At 46.7% G+C, this 26,159-nt stretch overlaps 1 protein-coding gene across 1 annotated transcript; it reads left to right on the top strand.

Moving 5' to 3' along the window:
• The first annotated feature begins 1,274 nt into the window (after window positions 1-1,274).
• LOC100630636 (immunoglobulin lambda constant 3) lies at window positions 1,275-20,177 on the top strand. The gene is made up of 3 exons (XM_023645089.2): window positions 1,275-1,562; window positions 18,346-18,464; window positions 19,732-20,177. Exons 1-3 carry the CDS (start codon window positions 1,366-1,368, stop codon window positions 20,049-20,051), a joined length of 636 nt encoding a protein of 211 aa, XP_023500857.2. The 5' UTR covers window positions 1,275-1,365; the 3' UTR covers window positions 20,052-20,177.
• The last annotated feature ends 5,982 nt before the right edge of the window (window positions 20,178-26,159 follow it).

Raw genomic sequence — 26,159 nt, forward strand, 5'->3', positions numbered from 1 at the left:
TAATATCAGTGACAAATATGATGACAATCATCTTCCCTGTGTGTTATGCTTGTGCAGCACTTCTCAGTTTAAAAAGCACTTTCAAAAGACAAGTCCTGTGTGATTGCAGTTAGATGAGGTCTCTGGAATCGTCAATTCACAGAGACAGACAGTAGAACGGTGGGTACCAGGGGCTGAGGGAGGAAAATGGGGAGCTGACGTTTAGTGTAAACAGAGTTTCAGTTTGGGAAGATAAAAAAGTTCTGGAGATGGACAGTGGTGATGGTTGTACAACAATGTGAATGTACTTAATACTGCTGACTTGTCCACTTAAAAATGGTTAAGATGGCGAATTTTATTTTGTGTGTATTTTACCACAATTGAAAAAAACTAAAGACAAAAAGCGCTTTAACATCCGTTATCTCCCAACATCGGCCTCACCACAGTCCTGACAGTGAGCCAAGCGGCTGCACTTCCAGACTCGCCCTGGGCAGAGGAGGTGAAGCCTGGAGACTCGGAGGTGACCAGAAGCATTGCAGCTGGCAGCACCTGCACGGAGCCAGGCCCTTGCCACCCCAGCGGCTGCTAGGTCCCTCTTCGTTGCCCTCCTTCAGTGCCCACCCCACACCAAAGCACAGGGTTCTTGGGCCAATGATGCAGCTGGACGCTGGGGAGGTGGGCGGGCTCACCGGTGGGAGAGGAAAGAGAGGCCTTGCAGAAGCCGTCACTGTGCGCCAGACACTGGGCTCTGATGGTGACCTCGGGATAAAATCTGTGAGGGAGTGTGTGTGTGAGAGAGAGAGATGGAAGAGATCTGTGAGGTCCTGCACGTGGAGTGTTAAACACCATTTGGGTAATTGTATCATGATTCTAGGACTTGAATGTTGGTTTCTTACTAAACCTGCCCCTGTTTCCTCCTGTCACCCACCATCCTGCCCCAGGGCTGGTCTGAAGAGAAGCCCCAGCCCCACCCTGCTGAACTCAGGCACCTCCTGATCCGCTTGCTGCCCTCCATGGCCCCTCTAGAGAGAGATGCTCCAGGACCCAGGGGGCCCTGGGGAAAGGAGGGCAGGGCAGGTGTGCCCCACCCAGGGCCCCAGGGGGGCCAGGCTGACAGCTGTGGTGGAAGACGGTTGAGCCCTGGATCCCAACCACAGCAGGGCAGTTGGCAGATATCCCCCTGGGAGAGAGCCCCAGGGGTAATGGCCATGGGCTCTGCAGGGGGCTGGGCACTGGGGCAGGGACCTGAGAAGGCCCAGGCAGAGGACAGGGACACACAGGCCAGGGTGCATTGTGACAGCTGCTGCCAGCAAGAGGCACCGGGGGCACCTGCCGACTCCCTCTCCAGGGAGCCCAGGCCAGCAGGTCCTTTGACCCTGAGGGTGGATGAGGCCCAGGACAGGCCTGATGGGTCATGAGGCCCCCTGGGGGCAGAGCCCTGGCCCCAGGCAGCTCTGGCCGCTGATACTGCTGGGACTGGCCGTGGGCACCCATGGCCTGCTGCCCCCAACAGCCGCACCACGGGGCAAGACCCCGGGCCCTGGAGCCCCAGCAGGAAGCAGCCCTTGGAGGCTGTGGGACAGGTAAGGGGCTGAGCCATGTCCGGGGTGGGGGGGTCAGTCTGGATTGGGAGTGGGGGACAGAGAGCCACAGTGAGAGGAGAAGGGAGAGAAGGGAGAATGAGCCAAGAGGAGAGGGCTGGGCAGACACTGGCTTTATTTAAAGTGTCGACATTTTGTCCAGTGTGGATTTGTTTGCATTGATTTTTATTTTTTTAATATTGTATTAAAATATTACTTATCTTAATTACTGAGTTTTTGGCACCCCTTAAATTTGGCACCCAGTACTAGTGCCTCCCTGGCCTCCCTGGTCCTCTGGGCAGGGCAGAGGCGGGTTCGGGCCGTCTGCCTGGGTGGCGGGTGCCAGGGCCTCCATCTCTTAGCTGATGAGGCACCGCCTCACCCCTCCCCCCACAGGCAGGAGCCACTCCCTGGAGCACCAGGGCGCGGGGGGACCCTCCCTAGTGTCCCCAAGTCACTGGACGCTCAGCCAAGTACCCTCAGCCAGGGCCGCCTCCTGTGACTGGCCCCCTAGGAACCTGAGCCCACCCGGGGTGAAGGCCCCTCCGTGGGAAAGGCCCAGGTGAGGGTCTTTGGGGGGCCACGGTCCACCCCACCTTGCTGGGTGACCCCAGCCCCCTCCTCTCTGCATGTGGTGGGAAATCCCTGGACAAGATGCCAAACATCTGGGTCCACTAATGATACTGAGTGAGCATGTTCATCATGGGCACTAATCATTTTAGGGGCAAGCCCCACTCCCAGTGGCCCCACAAGGCAGGTCCTGCTGTCATCCTCAATTTACAGAGAGGGATAGAGGCCCAGAGATGTGAGGTGACCGGCCCAAGGTCACACAGCTGGTGCAGACTCCAGCGCCCAAGCTCTATGGCCTCCAGCTGTCCCCATCCTCATCTCCTAAACTGATTGGGCTAACAAGTCCGCCTCTCCAGGCCTCAGTTTCCCCCTCTGCAAAGTGAGGGGTCCTGATTGGATGAGGGCCTTGCAGCTTGACACTCGCCCCAGGGAGGCTGGGGTCACCATGGTGAAAGGCTGGAATGGAATGAACTGATCCTCTGCTACACCAGCAATCCAGTCATGGAGGGTGGGTCAGCAGCTGTGAGTGTCAGCTCAGGACAGCATCTCGACATCCTACAGGGACTGCTGAGCAAGGGCAGGGCCCAGGAAAAGACGAGGAGAGATAGAGCCCCCATCAGGATCAGGGCCTGTGCTGGCGTTTGGATCCCAGGGGAATGAAATTTGGCCTCAAGTTAAGGTCCGACAGGAGAGGGTGAAGTGGCAACCACACACAGGGTGATGTCTGCAGGACAGAGGCACAGACAGGGAAGGGCAGAGGAGGCCCCACTGGGCATGGAGTACAGGTAGAGGGATCCACCTGGGCAAGGTGATACAGGCATGGAAGCTCCCAGGGGTCTGCAGGCCTGGAGTGGGTGGGTCCTGGGGCCAACGTGGTCTGAGAGGATGCTGGACAGGTGGCCAGCCCCAGACCTGGAGGACCCATCCCTGGAGGGCAGACTTCATCTGGGGAGTCCTGGGAGATGTTTGAAAGGTAAGGACATGACCAGACTTGGGTGGGTGGGGGTGGGAATCCAGAACTAGAGAGACCTCAGGGAGGGTGTGGCAGTGTCCCAGGCAGAGGGGACAGATATGTGGACAGATTCAGGAAGTGGAAGAAACAGGAGAGAGAGGAGCCAGGATTTTTTCTGGACAGTTAAGAGAAGCTGTGACTGCATCAATGTGTCCTGTATTTTAACAAAGTGATCCAAGAGAAGGAGTGATCTTCAAGGCGCTGGTCTCCCTCAAGGACGTCCTCTCACTGACGGGCCCCTCAGGGCCAGGGGATGGGGAGAGGCTGGGCCTGAACACAGGGGATCATGTCCAGGCATGAGGACAGACCCATGGAACATTTTAGGAGCAGTAAGGTGGGAGGGAAGGAAATGCCTAAGCTGGTCTTACAGACGGAGGGGCGCTGACCAGTGATGGGGGCGCCCCAAGCAGAGGAAGCGTGCAGGCCAAGAGGAGTGAGGTGTCCAAGCACACAGCGAGTTGGGGGAGGGTGGTAAGGATGGGGTGGTGGCCGACCATAGGGGGTCTTATGCTCCATGTTCTTTTTCCTGTCGTCTTTAAGGGATTTAAGTAGGGGACTCTCAAACTCGGACTTGTGTCCCGGAAAAGTGGCTCTGGATTTTTTGAGGCCAGATTGGAATGGCAGAGGGAGGGCTGTCCGCGCAGCAACCAGGTACCAAGATCTATGGAATTGACAAGTGAATGTAAAGTGACAGAACCAGAGAGTTGACGCGAGGAGTGGGCACTCTCGTAGACTGTCAGTGGGAGACTGAATTTCTGGAACAAATAACACCATGTATCAAGATTCATAAAAATATATGTCCCTTTTAATCAAGTAATTCCACTCCTAGAAATTTATCTTGAGGGAAGAATGAGAACTTTAGCTAAATATTAGAAATGTGTTCATGAGGAAAAAAGTAGAAACAACCTCAATGTCCAACAATAAGGAAAGGTAAAATGAACTATGGTACACCACGACAGGGAGTATTAAAGTCATTCAATATGATATTTTTGACAGCTGTAATGACATAATAAAGATTTTTTTTAAACAGGCTGCAATATGTCATATATCAATGTTTTTCTATTTTTATTGTGTTTTAACTTATGCAGTAAAATTCTCTTTTTTTACAGCAGATATAGCAGTTGTATAAATTTTCATAAAATCATAGAGTCGTGTAATGACCACCACAATCAAGGCAGAACATTTCCATCCTCTGAAATGTCCCGGTGCCCCTTTGTAGTCAGCCCTTTCTGCACCCCAACCGTGGAAACCACTGATCTCTTTCTGACCCTATAGTTTTGCCTTTTCCAAAATATCATGTAAATGGAATGATGCAGTATGTAATCTTTTTATGAATTAAGCTTTTAATTTTGAGATAATTGTAGATTCACTGGCAGTTGTAAGAAATACTACAGAGGGGTCCCATGGACACTTCACTCAGTTCCTCCCAATGGTCATGCCTTACAAAACTATAGTAAAATGTCAACCAAGATACTGACATTGACACAGTCAACGTAGAGAACATTCCGTCACCAAGAAGATCCCTCACATCACCCTTTTATAGCCATGATCACTTCCTTCCCTCCCAAGCACCTCCTGACCCCTTGGCAACTACTAATTTGATCTTTGTTTCTAGTTTTGTCATTTCAAGATTGTTCTAATGCTGTCATTTCAAGATTGTTCCATAGATGGAACCATACAGTGTGTAACATTTCAGGACTGGCTTTTTCACTCAGCAGGATTCTCTGGATGTCCATCCAGACTGTTGGGTGTATCATAGTTTGTTCCTTTTTATAGATGGACAATGTTCCAAGTACAGAACCTTTTGAGTCTGACTTTTTTAGTTCACATAATGCCTTTGCCATTCATCTAAGTCATCCCGTTTATCAATAGCTTGTTCCTTTCTGTTGCTGAGTGGGATTGCATTTATGACTGTCTCACAGTTTGTTTAGCCATTCACCAACTGAGGAACATTTGGGCTGTTCCCAGTTTGGGGCAATGATGAATAAAGCTGGGGTAAACGTTTACAGACAAGTTTTTGTTTTACATAAGTTTTCATTCCACTTGGATAAATACCTAGGAGTAGGATTTGATTGATCACGTGGTAAATGTATGTTTACAAGAAACTACCAATTTTCCAAAGCGGCTGTATCTTTTTCCACGCCCACGAGCAATGTGTAATAGGGCCAGTTGCTCTGCATCCTCACTTGCACTTGGTGTTGTCAGTTTTTTTAGAAATTGAGATAAAATCCATTTAACATAAAATTCACAATTTTAAAAAATGTACAGTTCAGTGGCATTTAGTGCATTGACAACGTTGTGTGACCCTCCCCACTATCTAGTTCCAGAACATATGAATCACCCCAAAAGGAAACCCCAAAGCAGTCAGTCTCTGGTTCCCCAGCCCCCAATCCCTGGTATCCACTAATCTGCTTTCTGTCCTTATGGCTTTCCCTATTCTGGAGATTTCACATAAACGGAATCATACAATATATCTTGCCTTCTGTGTCTGGCTTATTTCACTTAGCACATTTTCAAGTCTCCTCCATGTTGTAGCATGTAATTCATTCTTTTTAAGGCCATATAATACTACATTTTGCTCACCCATTCATTGGTTGATAGGTATCATGGTTATTTCTACCTTTTGGCTATTGTGAATAGTGCTGTTATGCACATTCATGTCAAGTTTTTGTTGGAAGACCTGTTTTCAATTCTTTTCGGTATATGCCCAACAGTGGAATTTCTTGGTCACGTGATAACTCTAAGTTTGACTTTTTAAGGACAGCCAGTCTGTTTTCCACAGTGGCTCCACCATTTTGCAATCCCGCAAGCAATGCATGGGGGTTACAGTTCTCCAGACTCTTGTCAGCATTTGTTATTTTCCCTTTTTATTTTTTGTTATAGCCATCCTACTGGCTGTGAAGTGGCATCTTATTGTGGTTTTGATTTGCATTTCCCTCTAATGATTAACAGTGTTGAGCATCTTTTCATGTGATTGTCACTTTTATATCTCCTTTGGAGGGATGTCTGTTCAAGTCTTTTGCCCATTTTTCAATTGTTTTTCTTTTGTTGCTGAGTTAGAAGATTTCTTTATACACTCTGGATACTCAACCCTTATCAGATATATGATTGCAAAGTCATTTCTCCCTTTCTGTGCGTTGTATTTTCACTTTGATAAGAGTTTTTCTTAGATTCACAAAAGTTGTGAATTTTGGTGAAGTGAAATTTATCTATTGTGTCTTTTATTGCTTGTATTTTTTGTGTCATATCTAAGCATCTGTTGCCTAATTCAAGGTCATGAAGATTTACACCTATATTTTCTTCTAAGAGTTTTATAGCTTTAGCTCTTACGTGTAGATCTTTGCTCCATTCTGAGCTAATTTTTCTATATGGTGTGAGGTTCAATTTCATTTTTGTGCATATGGATATCCGGTTGTCCCAGCACTGTTTGTTGAAGAGACAATTATTGCCCCTGTTGAATTGTCTCAGCCCCTTTTTCAGAAAATCAGTTGACAATAGATGTAAGGGTTTCTTCTGGACTCTCAGTTCTATTCTGTTGGTCTATATGTCTGTCCTTCTGCCAGTACCACACTGTTTGATTACTTTAGCTTTGTAGCAACTTTTGGAATTAGAAAGTGTGAGTCCTTTAACTTTGTTCCTCTTTTTCAAGATTGTTTTGCCTCTTGGAGTCCATTGCAATTCCATGTGAATTTTAGGATCAGTTTTTCCATCTCTGTAACAATGGCTGGACATTGAAATTTTGATGGCGATTGCATTTAATCTGTATGTCACTTTGGGTAGTATTGCCATCTTAACAATATTAAGCCTTCCAAACCACAAACGCAGCATGTCTTTGCATTTACTTAGGTCATCTTTAATTTCTTCGAATAATGTTTTGCAATTTTCAGTGTAAAGGTCTTTTACCTCATTGGTTAGATTTATTCCTAAGTATTTTATTCTTTTGATGCTATTGTAAAGAATTTTTTCTTAATTTCTTCTTTTAGTTGTTCATTGCTAGTGTATGGATATATGAATTTTTTTAGTGTATAGAAGTATGAATGTGAGTTGATCATGCAACTGCTGCATTTGCTTATTTGCTCTAGTAGGTTTTTTGTAGATTCTCTAGGATTTTCTCTATATAAGATCATGTCATCTGTGAATAGAGATGATTTTACCTCTTCCTTTCCAAGCTGGATGTCCTTGATTTCTTTTGCTGGCCTTAACTGCTTTAGCTAGAACCTGCAGTGCAGTGTTGAACAGAAGGGGAAAAATACACATCCTCGTCTTGTTCCCGACCTTAAGGGGAAAGCTTTCACACTTCCGTTATTGAATATTGTGTTCACTGTGAATTTTTCATATATGACCTTTATCAAGTTGAGCAAGTTCCCTTCTATTCTGAGTTTTTTAAGTGTTTTGTCATGAAATTGTGTTGAATTTTGTCAAATATTTCTCTGCATCAATCGAGGTGATCCTGTGGTTATTATCTTTCATGCTATTAATATGATATGTTACATTGACTGATTTTCTTAAGTTGAAGCATCTTTGCAATCCTGGGATAAATCCTGCTTGCTGTATGATTCTTTTAATATGGTGCTAGATTCACTTTTCTAGTATTTTGGTGAAGATTTTTGCATCTATATTCATAAGAGATATTAGTTTGTAGTTTTCTTGTGATGTCTTTATTTGGCTTTGGTATTAGGGTAATTCTGGCCTCATGGAATGAATTAGGAAGTGTGCCTTGTGTTTCTATTTTTTAGAAGAGTGTGCAAAGGATTGATGTTAAATTTAAATGTTTGATAGAATTCCCCATTGAAGCCATCCGGTCCTGGGCTTTTCTTTGTGGGGTGTTTTTAATTACCATTTTAATCTCTTTACTTGCTGTAGGTCTGTTCAGATTTTGCATTTCTTCTTGAGTCAGTTTCAGTAGTTTATTTCTTTCTAGGAATGTGTTCATTTCATCTAGGTTATCTAATTTGTTGCTATACAATTGTTCATATTATTTCCTTTCAATGTTTTTCATTTTTGCATGGTGTGTCGTAATGTCTCAACTTTCAGTTCTGATTTTATTTATTTTTTGGTGAGGAAGATTATCCCTGAGCTAACATCTGTACCAATCTTCCTCTATTTTGTCTGTGGGATGCTGCCAGAGCATGGCTTGATGAGTGGTATAGGTTTACACCCAGGATCTGAACCCGAGAACCCCAGGCCCCTGAAGTGGGGTGCACGAACTTAACCACTATACCACTGGACCGGCCCCTCAGTTCCAATTTTAGTAATTTGAATCTTCTCTCTCTTTTTTTGTTTGTCAGACTAGCACAGGTTTGTCAAATTGGCTCATCTTTTCAAAGAACCAACTTTTGGTTTTGTTGATTCTATTGTTTTCTATTCTCTATTTCATTTGTCTCTGCTCTAATCATTATCATTTTCTTCCTTCTGGTATCTTGGAATTAGCTTACTCATCTTTTTCTACTTCCTTAAGATGTAAAGTTAGGTTATCAGTTTGAGATCTTTGTTCTTTCTTAATACTGGCATTTTTATAGCTACAAATTTTCCTCAAAACACCACTGTCACTGAATCCATGTTTTGGTATGTTCAGTTTTTGTTTTCATTCATCTCAAAGTATTTTCTGATTTCACTTGTGATTTCTTCTATGATTCATCGACTGTTTAAGAATGTGGTGTTCAATTTCCACTTATTTTTTAATTTTACAGTTTTTCTTCTGTTATTAACTAGTGCTTTCATTCTGTTGTGGTCAGAGAAGATCATTTGTATAATTTCAATCCTTTTAAATTTATTGAGCCTGTTTTGTGATTCAACATATGGTCTATCTTGAGGAATGTTCCATGTGCTCTTGAGAAAACTTTTTGTTTGGCAGTTGTTGTGTGGAGAGTTCTATATGTGCCTTTGACTCTACTAGGTTTATAAGTTATTACAAAAACTATAAAATATAAAAAATAAAGTCATCTGTTTCCTTATTGACCTTTTGTGTAGTTTTTCTTCATGTTACCGATTGTGAGGTATTGAAATATCCAAATGTTGTTTTAGAACTGTCTTTCTCCCTTCAATTCTGAACAATGTTTGCTTCAAATATTTTAAGACTCCGTTGTTAGGTGTGTATATATTTATAATTGTTATATCTTCTTGGGGGATTGACCATTTATCGATATATAATGTCCTCCTTTGTCTATTGTAACAATTTTTGACTTAAAGTCTCTTTTGTCTTATATTAGTACAGCCACCCAGGCATCTTTTGGTTGTTATTTGTATACAATATCTGTTTCCATCATTCCACTTGCAATCTCTATGTATCTTGGATCTAAAGTGATTCTCCTCTACACAACGTATAATTAGATCTGGTTGGTTTTTTCTAAAATCCATTTTGACAATCTCTATCTGTTAATTGGAGAGTTTAATCCTTTACATAAAGTAATTACTAAGAATGAAAGACCTACTTTTGCCATTTTGCTATTTGTTTTCTATGCCTTACATCTTTTTTGTTTCTCAATTCCTCTGTTGCTGCCTTCTTTTGTTTTTAATTTATTTTTCTAGTGTACCGTTTTTATTTCCCTCTCATTTCCTTTTCGGTTTATGCTTTCATTACTTTCTTAGTGGTTACCTTGGGGATCACAATTGACATCTTAAATTTATGTCAATCGTATTAGTTTGCTAGGGCTACCTAACACAGCACCACAGGCTGGCTGGCTTAATCACAGAAGTTTATCTTCTCACAGTTCCGGAGGCTGAAGTCTCAGATCAAGGTGTCAGCTGGGTTGTTTTCTTCTAAGGCCTCTCTCCTCGGTTTTTAGATGGCCGTCTTCTCTGTCTTCACGCGGTCTTCCATGTGTGTGTGTCTGTGTCCCAATCTCCCCTTCTTGTAAGGTTACCAGTCGTGTTGGATTAGACCCGTCCTAATAAGCTTGCTTGAAATTGACCAGCTCTTTAAAGACTCTGTCTCCAAATGCAGTCACATTCTGAGGTTCTGGAGGTTAGGACTTTGATAGATGAATTTGCGGGGCACACAGTTCAGCCCATAACAACAAACCAGTTTGAATTAATACCAAATTAGTTCCAATAGTATACAAAAACTCTGCTCCTACACATCTCGGTCCCTCCCTCTTTACATTGTTATTGCCACAAATTGCATCTTTACATTGTGTATCCGTTAGAATATATTTTATAATTATTGTTTTATACATTTGTCTTTTAAGTCACTTAGGAAAAAAAAGAGACGTTAGAAAACAAAAATACAATAATACAAGCATTTACATATACTTATACAGCTGCTCTTACCAGCATTCTTTATTTCTTCATGTGGCTTTGAGTAACTGTCCAGTTTTCTTTCCTTTCAGCCTGAAGCATTTCTCTTACGGCAGGTCTTCTGGTGATAGACTTTTCTGTTTGGTTGTTTTTTTTCACCTGGGAATGTCTTTATTTCTCCTTCATTTTTTTTTTAGGAAGATTAGCTCTGAGCTAACATCCACCTCCAATCCTCTTCTTTTTGCTGAGGAAGATTGGCTCTGAGCTAACATCTGTGACCATCTTCCTCCATTTTTTATATGTGAGACACCCGCCACAGCATGGCTTGATAAGCAGTGTGTAGGTCCGTGCCTGGGATCCAAACCCACAAACCCCGGGCTGCTGAAGCAGAACATGTAAACTTAACCACTGAGCCACCAGACCAGCCCCCAACCTTCATTTTTGAGGGATAGTTTTGCCAGATATAGAATTCTTGGTTGACAGGTTTTTTTCTTTCAGAATTTTAAAGATGCCTTTTGGCCTCCTTGGTTTCTTGATTAACACCTTAAGAAATCAGGTGTTAATCTTAGTGAGAATTTCCTCTACATGTTGACTTGCTTCTCTCTTGGTGCTTTCATGATATTCTCTTTGTCTATGGCTTTTGACAATTATAATATATCTCCGTGTTTTTGATCTCAGATCTCTTTGCGTTTATTCTACTTGAAGTCTGTTGAGCTTCTTGGATGTGTAAATTTAGGGTTTTCATCAAATTTTGGAAGTTTTTAGTCAGTATTTCCTCAAGTATTCTTTCTGCTCCTTTCTCTCTCTTCTCTTTGTGGGAATCCCACTATGCACATGTTGGTATGTTTGGTGGTACCCCCCAGGGCTCTTAGGCTCTGTTCATTTTTCTTCATTCTCTTTTCTTTCTACTCCTCTGACTGGATAATACCAGTTGACCTGTCTTTTAATAATTTCTATCTTTTCATTGATATTCTCTATATAGCGAGACATCATTCTTCTGGTTTCCATCAGTTCTTTGGCCATGGTTCCCTTTAACTCTTTGAGCATATTTAAGATAGTTGATGGGGCCAGCCAGGTGGCACAGCGGTTAAGTGCATACATTCTGCTTCGGTGACCCATGTTCACTGGTTCGGATCCCGGGTGCAGACATGGCACCACTTGGCATGCCACGCTGTGGTAGGCGTCCCACGTATAAAGTAGAGGAAGATGGGCATGGATGTTAGCTCAGGGCCAGTCTTCCTCTGCGCAAAGAGGAGGATTGGCAGTAGTTAGCTCAGGGCTAACCTTCCTCAAAAAAAAAAGATAGTTGATAAAATGTTTGTCTGCTAAGCCCATTGTCTGGGGACAATTTCTGTTCATTAATTTTTTTTTCCCATGAGTGGGCCACGCTGTCTTGCTTCTTTGCACACTTTGTAATTTTTTGTTTAAGACTGAAATTTTTAAATATTATAATGTAGAAACCCTGGAAATCAGATTCTCTCCTTCCCAGAGTTTGTTGTTACTGCTTATTGGGAGTTGTTGCTGTTTATTTACTTATTGACATTTCTGTACTATCTTTGCAAAGTCTGTATTATAATGGGTGGCCACTAAAGTGTCTGTTCCATTATGCCTGAAGTAAAACAAACAAACAAAAAACCAAACCAAAACCAAACTCTCCCTTTCTTTGTAGGTTGGCTATGATTTAGGGCACTTCTTCAATGCTAGACTATTTGCAACCCTGCCTTGGGTCTTCACTTCTGCTTGCATGGAGTGTAAAGGTATGCCAGGAGTGAAAGCTTTGGGCCTTCTCAGGTCTCCTGTGCATGCGTGCTATCCTGGGAATGCATGTAGCCTTCTATAGTCCCTGGTATTCGCAGGAGCTTTTCAGAGCCCTTATTTCCCCAAGTATCTCCTTCCCTAGCCTCTTATTTCTCAGGCTTTTTGTTCTGTCTCTTGCTCTCCCCAAATGTCATCCCTTGTCCCCAGCAGCTGTGACTAATACATTTGCCTTTAAACGCTTTCAGCAAACACACTGTGGGAAGCTGCCTCAGCTCTGGCGTAGCTCTAAGGCAGACAAAACAAAGGCAAGCGTTTGGACTGATTCTTCAGGGAGCCATCAGATTGGGCAAAACACACAACCACAATTCTTTGAGACTAAGGTCTGTATTGCTTCCTCTGGTATTAGCAACCTGCCCCAGGAATCCAGGCTACTGTCTTCATGGACGCTATCAAGCTGGAGAGTAGGGGATGGTGAGTGGGTAACTTAAAATGACACAGTGCTCTCCTGCTGAAATTCAGCAACTTCTTTCTTCATTGAGCATTTCCCTGCTTGTCCTCAACCACAGAGAGAAAGCATTCAGTCCTTCACCATTCACTGTGATGTCAGTTGTAGGTTTTTTGTAGGTGCTCTTTATCAGCTTAAGAAAGTTTCCTCTGACTCCTAGTTTTCTGAGAGTTTTTATGATGAATAGATGTTGAATTTTGTCAAATGCTATTTCTGCATCTATTGAAATGATACTACAGTTTCCTCTTTAGTCTGTTAATGTGGTGGATTATATTGATTGATTTTCAAATATTGAACCCACCTTGCATTCCCAGGATAAACCTCACTTTATTATATGTATTAGACTTTTTATGTATTGCTGAATTTGATTTGCTAGTATTTTGAGAGCAATTTTTACATCTATGTTCATGAAGGATATTGATCTGAAGTTTTCTTTGCTTACAACGTCTTTATCTACATTTCATATCAAAGTAATGCTGCCTTCATAAAAGTATTTGGAAAATTTTCCCTTATATTTTCCAGAAGAGATTGTGTAGAATTGGTTTTATTTAATCCTTGAATATTTTTAAGGAAGAATATAGAATTCACAGGTGAAGCCATCTGGACCTGGAGTTCTTTGTTAGAAGTCTTTTGACTCTGAATTCAGATTTTACATGGATACAGGTGAGCTTAGGTAGCTCATGCCTTTCAAGGAATGGGTCCACTTCATCTAAGTGCTGACATGTATTTGCATGGAGTTGTTCCCAGTATTCCCTTATTAACATTTTAATGACTGTAGGATCTTTAGCGATGTTCTTCCGTTCCTGATGTTGGCACTTTGTGTCTTCTCTCTTCTTTACTTGGTCAGTATGGTTAGAGGTTTAATCAATTTTATTGATTTTTTAAGAACCAGATTTTGGTTTTATTTGTTTTCTCTGTTTTCCATTTCATTGATTTCTGCTCTTTATTGTTTCCTCTCTTTGGGTTTGAGTTGATTACTTTTCTAATTTCTTAAAGGTGGAGACTTGGATAATTGAATTCAATGAAAAAGAAAACACAACATATCAAAATTGGTGGGACACAGCTAAAGCAGTACCTAGAAGAGAATTTATAGCATTAAATACTTACATAAGAAAATAAGAAGTCTCATATAAACTTTGTTTTAAAATATAATTGTATATGCTCTTTTAAAGCCTGGAAGAAAATATACCAAAACCATTAATAATATTTATCCCTCTGTACTGGACTTACAAATAATTTTAACTTTAACTTTCTTCTTTATGATTTTCTTTATTTTTCAATATTTCCTTAAGACCATATATTCCTTCTTTTTTCTTTAAATATTATCTTTCTGTTTCTTTTTTTGTGAGGAAGATTAGCCCCGAGCTAACATCTATTACCAGTCTTGCTCTTTTTGCTTGAGGAAGATAGTCGCTGCCAATCTTCCTCTACTTTGTATATGAGATGCCGCCACAGCATGGCTTGACAAGTGGTATTAGGTCCACACCTGGGATCTGAACCTGCAAACCCTGGGCCACCAAAGCAGAGCGTGCAAACTTAACCACTACACCACTGGACTGGCCCCTATCTTTTCTTTTTTATTGTGTTATAATACACATAGCATAAAATTTACCATCTTAATCCTTTTTAAGTAAATTCAGTGATACTAAATACATTCACACTGTTGTATACCCATCACCACCATCCATCTTCATAACTCTTTTCATCTTGTAAATCTGAAACTCTATATCTATTAAACAATGACTCCCCATTCTCCCTCCCTGCCAGCCCCTTTGTCCTTGTGATTTTGACTACTCTAAGTACCTCATATAAGTGGAATCATACAGTATTTGTCTTTTTGTGACTGGTTTATTTCACTTAGCATAATGTCCTCAAGGTTCATCCATGTTGTAGCATATTGCAGAATTTCCTTCCTTTGTAAAGTTGAATAAAATTCCATTGTGTATACATATACACATTTTGCTTATCTATGCATTGGTCAATGGACACTTGGGTTGCTTCCATGTTTTAGCTATTGTGAATAATGCTGCTGTAAACATGAGTGTACAAATAGCTGTGTGTTACCCTGTTTTCAGTTCTTTTGAGGATATATCCAGAAAGGGAATTGCTGGGTCATATGGTAATTCTATTTTTAATTTTTTTGAGAAACCTCTATGCTCTTTTTCAATAGTATCTGTACCATTGTACAGTGTCACCAACAGTACACAAGTGTTCCAATTTCTCCACATCCTTGCCAACACTTGTCTTCTTTTTGTTTGATAGTAGCCATCCCAATGAATGTGAAGTGGTATCTCATTGTGGTTTTGATTTGCATTTTCCTAATGATTAGTGATATTGAGAATCTTTTCATGTGCTTATCTATCATTTGTGCATCTTCTTTGGAAAAAAGTCTATTCAATTTCTTTGCCTATTTTTGAATTGAGTTGTTTGGGGTTTTTTTGTCACTGAGTTTTAGAAGTTCCCAATATATTCTGGATATTAACCCCTTATCACATGCATGATTTGCAAATATATTCTCCCATTCTATGGGTTGCTTTTTACTCTGTGGACACTGTCTTTTGATGCACAAAATTTTAAAATTTTCAAGAAGTCCAATTTGTCTAGTTTTTCTTTTATTTCCGCTGCCTTTGGTGTCAAAACAAAAAGATTATTGCCAATCTAATGTAGTGAAGTTTTTGTCCTGTTTTCTTCTAAGAGTTTTGTTGTTTTAACTCTGGCGTTTATGTCTTTTATCCATCTTGAGTTAATTTTTGTATATAGTGTTAGGTAAGGGTCCAACTTCATTCGTTTGCATGTGGATATACAGTTTTCCTAGCACCATTTGTTAAAAAGACTATCCTTTCCCCACTGAATGGTCTTGGCATCCTTGTCCAAAGTCATGTGACTGTATCTGTGAGGGTTTGTTTCTGGGGTCTCTATTCTATTCAGTCGGTCTATATGCCTGTGTTTATGCCAATACCATACTGTTTTGACTACTGTAGCTTGAAGTCTCATAGAGTCACTCCCCCAACTTTGCTCTTCTCCTTCAATATCGTTTCCGCTATTCTGGGTCTTTTGCCCTTCTATATAAACTTTAGAATAAGTTTATCAATATCCACAAAATTTCTTGCTAGGATTTTGATTGGAATTGTATGACTCTAATATCAAGTTGGGAAGAACTGACATTTTGACAATATTGAGTCTTTCTATCCATGAACATGGAATATGCCTCCATTTATTTATCATCATAGTTTGTAATTTTCCTCATATAGCTATTGTAATATTTTGTTAGATTTATTCCTAAGTGTTTCATTTTAGGGGGTGATAATGTAAATAACATTGTGTTTTTAATTTCAAATTCTACTTGTTCATTGCTAGTATATAGAAAAGTGACTGAAGTATATTAACCATGTATCTTGCACCTGCTATAATTGCTTATTAGTTTCAAGAGGGTTTTTTTGTCAATTCTTTTAGATTCTCTACAAAGACAGTCTTATTATCTACCAAAAAAGACAGTTTTCTTTCTTCCCTGCAAATATGTATACCTTTTGTTTCCTTTTCTTGTCTTTTTGCATTAGCTAAGGCTTCTAGTATGATATGAAAGGCTGTGGTGAGAGGGGCCATCCTTACCTTGTTCCTGACCTTGGCAGGAAAGCTTCAAGTTTCTCACCATTAAGGTGATGTTAGCTGTAGCGTTTTTTGTTGATATTCTTTAGAAACTTGAGGAAGTTCCCTCTATCCCTAGTTTACTGAGTGTTTTCATCATGAATGGATGTTGGATTGTGTCAAATGCTTTTTCTGCGTCTATTGACAGGATCGTGTGATTTTACTTCTTTAGCCTGTTGATGCAATGGATTACATTAATTGATTTCCAAATGCTGAACCAGCCTTGCATGCCTGGGATAAATCCCACTTGTCATAGTGCACAATTCTTTCAATATTTTATTGGATTTGATTTGCAAATATTTCATGGAGGATTTTTGCGTACATGTTCATGAAAGATATTGGTCTGTAGTTTTCTTTTCTTATAATGTCTTTGTCTGGTTTTGGTATTAGGGTAATGTTGGCTTGATAGAAGGAGTTAAAGTGGTAAATTTTATGCTATGTATATCTTACCACAGTAAAATAAAAAAGGAAGTGGCACTACATAGCCGGAGAGAGATGGAGAGATAAATATTACACTTTTTAAATACACTTCTGCATTGCTCAATTGTGTTATATGTGCGATATTCTTATAATTTTAAAACGATTTTAAAAATTTAAAGCAAAAGAAATCTTATATTTGCATCACAAAACCAACCACAGCTTACTGGACTAGTTTCTAAGATGGGAACACACTGGCCCAACCCTCTGGCAAGATGCTTGCATCCAAAAAGCCCCAACTCAGTGCTGCATCCTTGAATGAGTTGGAAATTAAAATCAGCAAAAACAAAACCTGGGGCTTCTTGTGGTTTGGGAGTCTCAGGGGGTGGTTTTGTTGTTTCTTAATTATTTTGAGCCTTGTTTTAACTTTTAAAAGGAATATTTAGATGCGGAATCTAAACACAGGTTTCCAACTCATAGTCGGATGTGTTGAGATGAAGACAAAAGAAGAGCTGGGTTGGGAGAAAGATGGTCAGTCTCATGTGGACAAGGAGAGTTTGAGATTCCTGTTGGGCATCCAGCTAGAGATGGTCAGTAGGCAATTTAGGTGGAGCTAAGGAGAGGGTTTGAAGCTGAGATAGACTCAAGCCTAACTATATGGGCAGTAGGGGGAGTCCACAATGTGAGAAGATGGCAAAGAAGGACCAGGGTAATGGTCTGGGAGTCAGCAGCCATACATGGGCTGAGGAGAAAGGGAAGCCAGAGGAGGAAGAGAGTAGAGGGTCTCAGATGCCCAGGGTAAAAGAATCACTGGAAAAAACGATCGACCCTGTGTTGCATCCTGCAGGGACATAAAGTACAAAGGGAACTGGGGAGGGATCTTGGACTTGACTGGGACAAGGGCCTTCTTGGCCTTGACCTGAGAGGTTTCAGGGAGAGACAGGGGTGAGAGCCAGGGGCACCTTCCCATGTCCCAGCACATAGAACAGTGCCTGGCATAGACAGGAGCTTGGGAGCTGTTGCTGATGGATAGATGTGTGGATGGATGGATGGATGGATGATGGATAGATAATGGTTGGATGGACAGACGATGGATGGATGGACAGATGAACAGGCAGATGGACAGAAAGCCAGTGGTCTGAGAGATCAGAGAAGTCTTCAGGAAAGAGGTGAACTGAATTGTGTCTTGATTCAAAGGGGGAGCACTGTGAGTCAGGAATGACTCCGTGTCCATGGGCCCAGGGAGGACGCCTGCCAGCTGGACTGTGGGAGGAACACTCAGAGGCCCGAAGATGAGGCCTGAAAGGTCGAGCAGGTCTGAGCCAGCTCAGGACTCACTTTACCACGCCACACCAGAGGACAAGGCACTCATGGATTTGCCAAGCACCTACTGTGTGCAGTGTCACCATCAGCCCTGAGGATTCAGTGGTGACAAGGACAGCCTCGGAGAGGGGGCACACACACTGGGTGACTCCAAGGTGTGGGTGTCACCTGCCTCAGACAGGAGGCTGGGTGTTGGGCCACCTCTGGGCTGTGAGTCCACCCAGGGCTGCCCTGGCCTCTCTTGGGGGCTGGCCACCCACCTGCCCAGCCCCAAGATGCAGCACCGCCTGCTACAGCCCTGTGCCCATCATGCCCACCAGGTTCCCACTGCGACCTGGCCCCCGAGGGGCAGGCCCCAGGTGCTGGCCCGGTGGGTTTTGGTCTGACGTTCAGCCACTATGGTATATCTTCAGCGAAGGGACCCAGCTCACTGTCACAGGCAAGTACCTTTCACCACCGTTCCCCTCTGCTGTCTCAGGAAAGTCATTTCTGTCTGTCTGGGGGTGCTTCCCCTCTGCCCTCCCAGCCTTTAGGACTAACTCCCACCTTCCTTTGTGGGACCTGGGTGTGGGGTTAGTCTCAGGGTAACCAGCAAGAAGGACCCAAAAGCAGGAGCAGCCACCGCTGGAGTCTGACAGTTAGATGTGGCAGATCCCAGGGCCTGGGCTGAAGGTTTGACCCAGGAACAGGGGCCCCTCTCCCTCTCCTAGGGCAGATGCCCACATGGAGGCCTGAGGTTCTGACAAGGGGCACTGGAGTGGCCTTTGAGACAGTCCTTGAATCCCAAGGTCTAGGCTGAGGGCTCAATGCCCATCCAGGGTGGAGGAGCCACACAGGAGGCTAGGGACAAGTGTGGGACTGTGACCCTTCTCTCCAGGGACACAGAAGGGCAGCTCAAGAGGAGGCTCATGGAGGGCAGAGAGACAGGTCCAGCTCCCTCTAGGCTGGCGCTCTCGGGGCCTCTGCTGGGCCTTGAGGACACTGAGCCACAGGTGAAATGGGCGAGGTGGCCGGAAGCCTGGTGCTCCCTGGACGGTGGTCAGAAAGGAGCAGTTCCCATGGGGCAGAGGCTCATCTGGCCCTGGGTCGCCATAATCCCTGGGACCCAGGGTCTCACCTGTCCCAAGGGTTGGCTTCCCGCCTCCCTCAAAGGTAGCATTGGGCTCAGGAGACGACAAACGGGGAAGTGAATGGGGGGCTCAGAGCTACACGGCTGTTCCGTAAAATCAGGAGACCCCGGAGGTGCTGGGGTGGCTGTGGAGGCCACTGTGCCTGTCCTCTGGGGGGAGCAGCCCAAGGAACGCAGCCGAGGTGAGGGTTCCTACAGTCAGGGCAGTAGGGACAGGGACAAGGGCAGAGCCGCAGAGGAGCCCCCTGGCTTTGGCTGGAAGAGCTGAGGCCGGGCTGGGGCTCAGGATTCCAGACTCAGACTCCAGACCAGGAGGAGGGAGTACAGCCTGCCCTGCTTACACACGGGGAGACTGAGGCTGCAGATGGAGCATGTGACCAGGTCCCCTGGGAGAGGTGACTTGGAAGGGCTTCTGGGAGGGTGAGGGGCTGTCTGCTGTCAGGGGCTGAGTGGAAAGGAAAGGAAGGAAAGAAAGGAGGGTCCCCTGGGTGAACAGGCACAGGCTCTGTGGGAACAGTCATGAGGCTGTAGAGAAAGGGACTGCCCATCACCCTGGACTCTCCTGCTGTCCACACAGGTGGGCCCAAGTCTGCGCCCTCAGTCACTCTCTTCCCGCCCTCCTCTGAGGAGCTCAGTACCAACAGGGCCACAGTGGTGTGTCTCATCAGTGACTTCTACCCCAGCAACTTGACAGTGGTCTGGAAGGCAAACGGCACCCCCATCACCCAGGGCGTGGAGATCACCAAGCCCTTGAAACAGAGCAACAACAAGTACGCGGCCAGCAGCTACCTGACGCTGTCCCCTGCCATGTGGAAGTCTTACAGCAGCATCAGCTGCCAGGTCACGCATGAAGGGAGCACCGTGGAGAAGACAGTGGCCTCCTCACAGTGTTCTTAGGTCCCTGAGCCTGTCCTACCCTCAGGGGCCTGGAGCTGCAGGACACCTGCGAGGTCTCCCTCCAACCCCGTCATCCTCCCTGCACCCAATCCATTCTCAATAAAATGTCCTTTTGTCAATCAGAAATCGTGCTCTCTGCTCATTTTTTTCTTGTCTCATATTTAATTTGCAGCCTCTCCAGGATTCTCCAGGTGGGGTTTGGGAATCCTTGGGACCCAATAACCCAACGGGAGAGCCTCACAGTTTCCTGGGGGCATCTGCCAGGAAACCCGCCAGGACATGAGAAGTCTAGTCACCAAACATCAGTCCCTCTGCCCTCTCCTTCCTCTCGTTCCTCTTCCATCACAGGGCCGTTCCCACTCCCTGCCACCTCTCTGGTGGGAGCTGTCCCTGGCCAGCGGCGTCTAGGTAAGGCTCCCTCCCTGCCCAGGACAGAACCCTCTACACCCTTCCTGTCCTCTCTTTCCTCAGCCCAGAGTCCCTGCTCTGACCTGGACCCCTCTGCTCCTGGCCCTCGCCTCCTAATGCCCTCCTTCCTCCCTCCCCAGATCAGCTCCTGCCCACCCTCACCCCCTCCCTGTCACTCCTAAGGGTTGGACTACCCATGGGGTCCAGGACACTCCAGCAGCATCGGCTCCCTGGCTCTTAAATCTGGGGCCCATCTCGATCCTCACCCAATGGCAGGTTCAGAGATATAAGAGGACTAGGGGGAAGCCAGGAAGGAAACTGTCACACGAAAGCCCTGCCAGGAGGCTCAACACTTGACAAAGGTAAGCTCTGAGCTCCCCAAGAACCCATGCAAAGAGGGAAATAGGTGCCTCATAATTTCTTTGAGATTAAACAAAGCCTTTCCTTGAGGGAAATTGACGTCTCAACACTCAGGCCAGTCATCTTGTACCATAGTTAAAAGTGGAGACACGTTTCACCCGAGGCCTCAGCATTGATGGGAATCAGGCTCTGACACACCCAGTGATCACCCGGCAGCCTCAGGATGTGGTGATGACCACGAGCTGGTACAGCTGCCCCTGCATGGGGAGGCCCCTGTGTTCTTGCCTCCAGTACTACCAGCTCACCCTTCCTGAGGGGGAGGGGAGGACATATGTAATCACAGTCCCCCAATTTGCCTGGGGAGTCCAGCCAGGCAAGATCCTCACCCTGGATCCAGGGTGGCTCCTTGGTACAAAACCCTACCACCCTGCACACACCACACGCCCAAGGCTGCTCCCACCCCTGTCTGACACCTCCTTGGGTGTCCTGGGCCCCCTGAGCTGTTCCCCACTCATGCCCTAGCTCTGCCAAAGGGGGAGTTATCTTCTCAGGCATGTAGCACAGAAAGTCACCTACCACCTTCCTGGGGGCAGGGGGCATTATGTATTGGGAATCATCTCCAGGGATCTTGGATGCCAGCGGTAAACCAGGTCCCGTTTAGGGACTCTGTGATGCTGTGAGGCTCCCGGGGTCTGGGGTTGCCAGCTGCCCCTGAGGACGAGGGCTGCAGTGAGAGAACCTGTCCTGGCCCCATCCAGCCCTTCACGCCAGGCCTCTGGGCTCCAGCTCCTCCACCTCACTCTAAGGATGGGGGCAGTGGCTGCAGATCAGACACGTGTCCCTGGGGCAGAGGGCCAGGGAGGCGCCACGCTGAGCATCCTCAGTGAGTCTCTCCCTTGGTTCCTGCGTTAGTCTCCTGCGGCTGCTGTAACATCACTACACACTTGGTGGTTAAACAACATGCATTTATTCGCTCGCAGGTCTGAGGTCAGAAGTCCGGAATGAGCCTCATGACTGAAGTCAAGGAGCCGGCTGGTCGCCCTCCTGGAGGGTCCAGGGAGGACCTGCCCCCTGGCCGTTTCCGGCTTCTGGAGGCTCCCACACTCCTTGCCTTGCCGCCCCTCCATCCAACTTCAAAGGCCCAAGGCAGCGTCATCAGTCTCTCCCCTTCTCTCTGCCCTCCCCTTCCATCCTACAGGTCCCCTCACTCTGATGCTCTGGCCTCGTCCTTCCCTCAGACAGACCCCACGTGGGGCCCCAGACAATCCAGGGTAATCTCCCCATCTCAAGGTCCTTAACCCCATCACACCTGCACAATCCCTGTTGCCACGGAGGGCCCCGTTCACAGGTGCTGGGGCTAAGATGCGGAGACCCTCGGGGTGGCTTATTTGCTGACCGCAGCCCCATTTCCCAGATCTCGGGACTCGAGACACCTTCTCCCAAGTTCCTTTCCCTTTGCGTCCTGCTCAGTCCCCAGTCTGGGCCACTCCTGAGGGCCTTCCCTGCCCAGGCCCAGCCCTCCTTCCTCCCTGGTCTCCTGGGGCCCCTCCTCCTCCTGGGGTCCCAGGGAAGGGACTTGGGCTTTCGCTTCAGCTTGGGGCATTTCTTCCCGCTGGCCCTCCGGCTAACTGCTCTCCAGACCTTCCTTCTCGGCCATCAAATCACTCTTGGATGAAGATCTTATTAAGATCTTCTTCTACGGATGGAGGCACCGAGGCCCAGAGACCCTGAGTGACCTGCTTGAGGTCACAGCAGGGACCAGAACCTGGGCCGCTTGACTCCAGATCTCAGCCCCTGACCCCGGTTCCCGCCGGGCTCTCCTGATTAGTCCAGCTTCCTCCCTGGAGAGCTCTGAGACCGCCTACACCCAGGTCCCCTGCCCCGGGACAGAGTTGTTGGGGTCGACAAGAGACCGAGGGGGACAGGGGCCTCGGGTTGGAGTGGCTGGGTTCCTCAGGCCCCTCCCACATCCTGTGGTCAAAAATTAGGGTGAGGGCACTTGAGAGAGGTGCCGAGGGAGGGTCTCCTCTTTCTGGAGACCCCTCCTCAGTCCAGTTCTTGGAAGGGAGGCTCCCTGCAGGGCTCACCCTTGTTTGCCCCAACACCAGGACGATCATTACCTGGCAAGGGGCCTGCCCAGCCAAACCCCAGGTCTTGACGATAAAGTCCAAATGCCAAGCCCGACACGAGGCCACTGGGCATCTGCCCCTCCCCAGCCCCAGCTGCGTTTCCTGCTGCCTCTACCTCCCCCACACCTTCCACTCCAACTGACTCAGATCCCTAAAGGCCACACTGCCTCACCCTCTGCACCTTTCCTCCTGCTGTTCCCTTTGCTGGCATGCCATTCCTCATCCCCACCCACCTGACGTAGCCTGCCCCTCCTCAAGGTCTGCAGTCAGCTCTTCCGTCTTCCCTCATGACCTTTCCTGACCTTCCTCTTGAAGCCAGGTACCTGAGGGTTACTGTCAATATTCAGTAAGAACGTGGTTACCCTTCCACGTGCTTCCCAACCCAGACACAGATGAAAAGAAGTTAATGTTGTTAATTTGCTGTTTTCTTGTTTGACCTGAGGGGTGACTCAAGGGTCACAAGGATTTATGAGCTTGTTTTGCAGAAGAAAAAGAATGTCTTCAAGGGAGCGGCATCGACAGGTGAGCAGCCCCCAGGTGCAGTTGACGTGCAGAAGTCTGACTGCCCACGGGCTTACCTGGACTGAAACAAACAGATTTCCCCTTGTTTCTCTAGAACTCCTCCTCTCAAGCCCCTTAGCTCTATAGAATCCCCTGCTTTCTTCTCTTGTGAAGGTGGATAGGAGAGAACCTTTCCTCCTGCCTTCTCATTTTGGTCAATTCGAATAAACCTTCCTCCTTCTCCAAGCCCTCGTGTCTCAGTGAAGGGCTTACTGCATGTCCAGCACAGCAACTGGAGATTGAGAGGGTCAGTGTCACACACGGGCATGGCTTGAGCTGCAGCTGATCAGGGACAAGGGCGAGGGGGGCTGAGAGGAGCTGCTCCCAGGCGTCTCCCACTCTCCCCGTCTCCCTGGAGGCTGTCAGGAGGCAGCTCCTCATCATCTCCCCGTCAGGATGAAGAATGAGACTTCAGGCCTCAGACCCCCAGGGCACAGCTGCAGGATGAAATGGGGTCCTCAGCAAGAGGGTGTCCCGTCACAGCCCATCAGGGCCATAGGAAACTGGCCTCCTCTGCTAGTCTTTCTTTCTCTGTCTATGTAAGTCAGAAACCGGATCTAAAAAGGACTCGATTGGTTCTCTATTGGCCTGATCTCTCAGCCTTGTCTCGGGCTCGACAATCCTGGGCCGCATGGTGGGTGCATGGCCCCAGCAGAGCTTACACCCCCAAGTCACCAGCAGATGGTGGGCGCAACCAGGAGGGGCTGCACCCCTATCAGTTCCTCAGAGGCTCAGCTGGGTGCAGGGTGGGCATCACTGAGCCCCTCAATGGATGCTGCTTGGTTGTGGGATTGTCCCCAGCTCTGCTGCCCTGTTATCTCACCTGCCATGAGGACAGTGACCGAGTGCTACTTGAGGGAAGCACTGTGCTGGTGTCTGAGGTGCTTTACCTCCTATGATCCCAAGACCACCCAGGAGGGAAGGCGTTAATATCCCCCACACCTTATGGATGAGGAGACCTAGGTTCCCAGAGCTGAGGCCACCTGCTCGAGTTCCTCAGGTGCTCAGGGCTGCACAGATGGTGGGCACCCAGGTCCCCTGACTGAAGTCCCCCTCCCTCATGAGGAGGCCGTACCTGTGCTGTGCCAGGAGAAGGTGCTGTGCACACAGACCCCCTCGGCCTCTGGCAGAGGCATCCTCAAGGCTCTATGGAGTGGGGGGACCTGGTTTCCTCAGCCCTCTGTTCTCAGCACAGTGAGAGCAAAGTTCAGCATGGGAACATGGTGAGTGTGACAGTTGGAGTGCCACCATGCCTGTGCGTAGAGTTGTCAGCATCTGGGGCTGTGTGTGTGACTAGGGTGTGAGTTTGTGGGTTTGTGCCCCTTCCTCTGCCTCTCAGAACAGCGGCCTCTTAGGGAGGAGAGCAAGCACACAGTGGGTCAGTCAGTTTGGAAGCGGGGCCCTCCAGAGCATGGCAGGAAGCTGCAGAGCTCTGCGTTGCCACATCCACGGACCCAGGAGTCTCCCACCCACCCCTGGCTCCACGTCCACTAGGCCCACAGGCTCAGGGAGGTGCTGGCCACACCCGACCCTCTCCAAAGCTACCTCCAAGCTCCCAGTGAAGGCTCCACACTCCTGTCCTCTCAGCGAGGGGCTTCCTCGAAAGGCCCCCCCATCCTCCGTCGTCCTGAGTCTGAGCTCCCCCAGAGTCCTGCGACCTGAGGACATCAGACCTGTGTCAGCTGGCCCCACGAGGACAACAGACTCCTGTGCAAAGCAGGGCACGTGTTGTGTGCCCATTTCAGAGGAAAGAACGTAACCACGGGGCCATTTAGAGCCAGTTCAGACGGGCTCCATCCCTTATCAACAGAGTGATTAAGAAAGTGCCTCTCAGAAAATGTGCAAAGTCATGTAGCCAGAGCATGCACGGAAGAAATCTTGACCTGAAATGACTGTGGAACCAAAGATTCTGCTCCCTGTGGAACCAAGGGAAGAGGACGTGACCGGAACCTGAAAGTCGGACTCTCATCCGAAGTGAGGGCTCCGTCCTCCAGGAAGATCTGGCGTTAAAATTCTTTCCCCACCTCACCATAAATGTTTAGAACCTCCCCATAAATGCTTGAAGCCCATGAATCAAAACCTGTCCCACCAGCATTTCCACACACCAGCCTGTTCTCCCGAACCTCTTAAATTGTGTCCCAAATCTTGAATCAAAGAGACACATCCCAGGGCACACACACCCTGTCTCCCTGAAGATGGAGCTCACGGAATAAAGCTGATTTCTTTTCCTGGAAGCTGATGCTGTAATTAATTGGCTTGTTTACGTGCATTGGATAGGAGAGCCCCATTTTCATGCGGTAAGAAGAAGTGAGGCTCTGATGGCAGGAGGAAGGTTGCAGGGAGCTGCCTGTGGTCACATGGCGAGTTGCTGGTTGACCTGCCCCCTAAGCTCTTTCCATGGCTCCTCAGCTCTGCGTGACGTGCCATTCATTCATTCACTCACTCACTCATTTAACAAACTCTTGGTGAGCACTGCTGTGGGCCAGGGCTGGATGCAAGAAGATGAGGACCACCTGCCCTGGAAGAGCTGACATGATGGGGGGCACAGCCTTAGAGAGCATGCCTGACTCCACCTTTGTCCTCAAGCCCCCGAGGTCAGCTCCCAGGCCAGGGAGCATCTGATGCAGCAGAAGCATCTACCCACACACTT

Source organism: Equus caballus, chromosome 7 (genome assembly GCF_041296265.1).
Source record: "Equus caballus isolate H_3958 breed thoroughbred chromosome 7, TB-T2T, whole genome shotgun sequence".
NCBI lineage: Eukaryota > Metazoa > Chordata > Mammalia > Perissodactyla > Equidae > Equus > Equus caballus.

Coding starts and splice junctions, on each gene's coding strand:
- LOC100630636 (XM_023645089.2), top strand. CDS start 1,366: ATGAGGCCCAGGACAGGCCTGATGGGTCATGAGGCCCCCTGGGGGCAG. Junction 1,563..18,345: donor CCTTGGAGGCTGTGGGACAG/GTAAGGGGCTGA, acceptor CATGCCCACCAG/GTTCCCACTGCGACCTGGCC. Junction 18,465..19,731: donor GACCCAGCTCACTGTCACAG/GCAAGTACCTTT, acceptor CTGTCCACACAG/GTGGGCCCAAGTCTGCGCCC.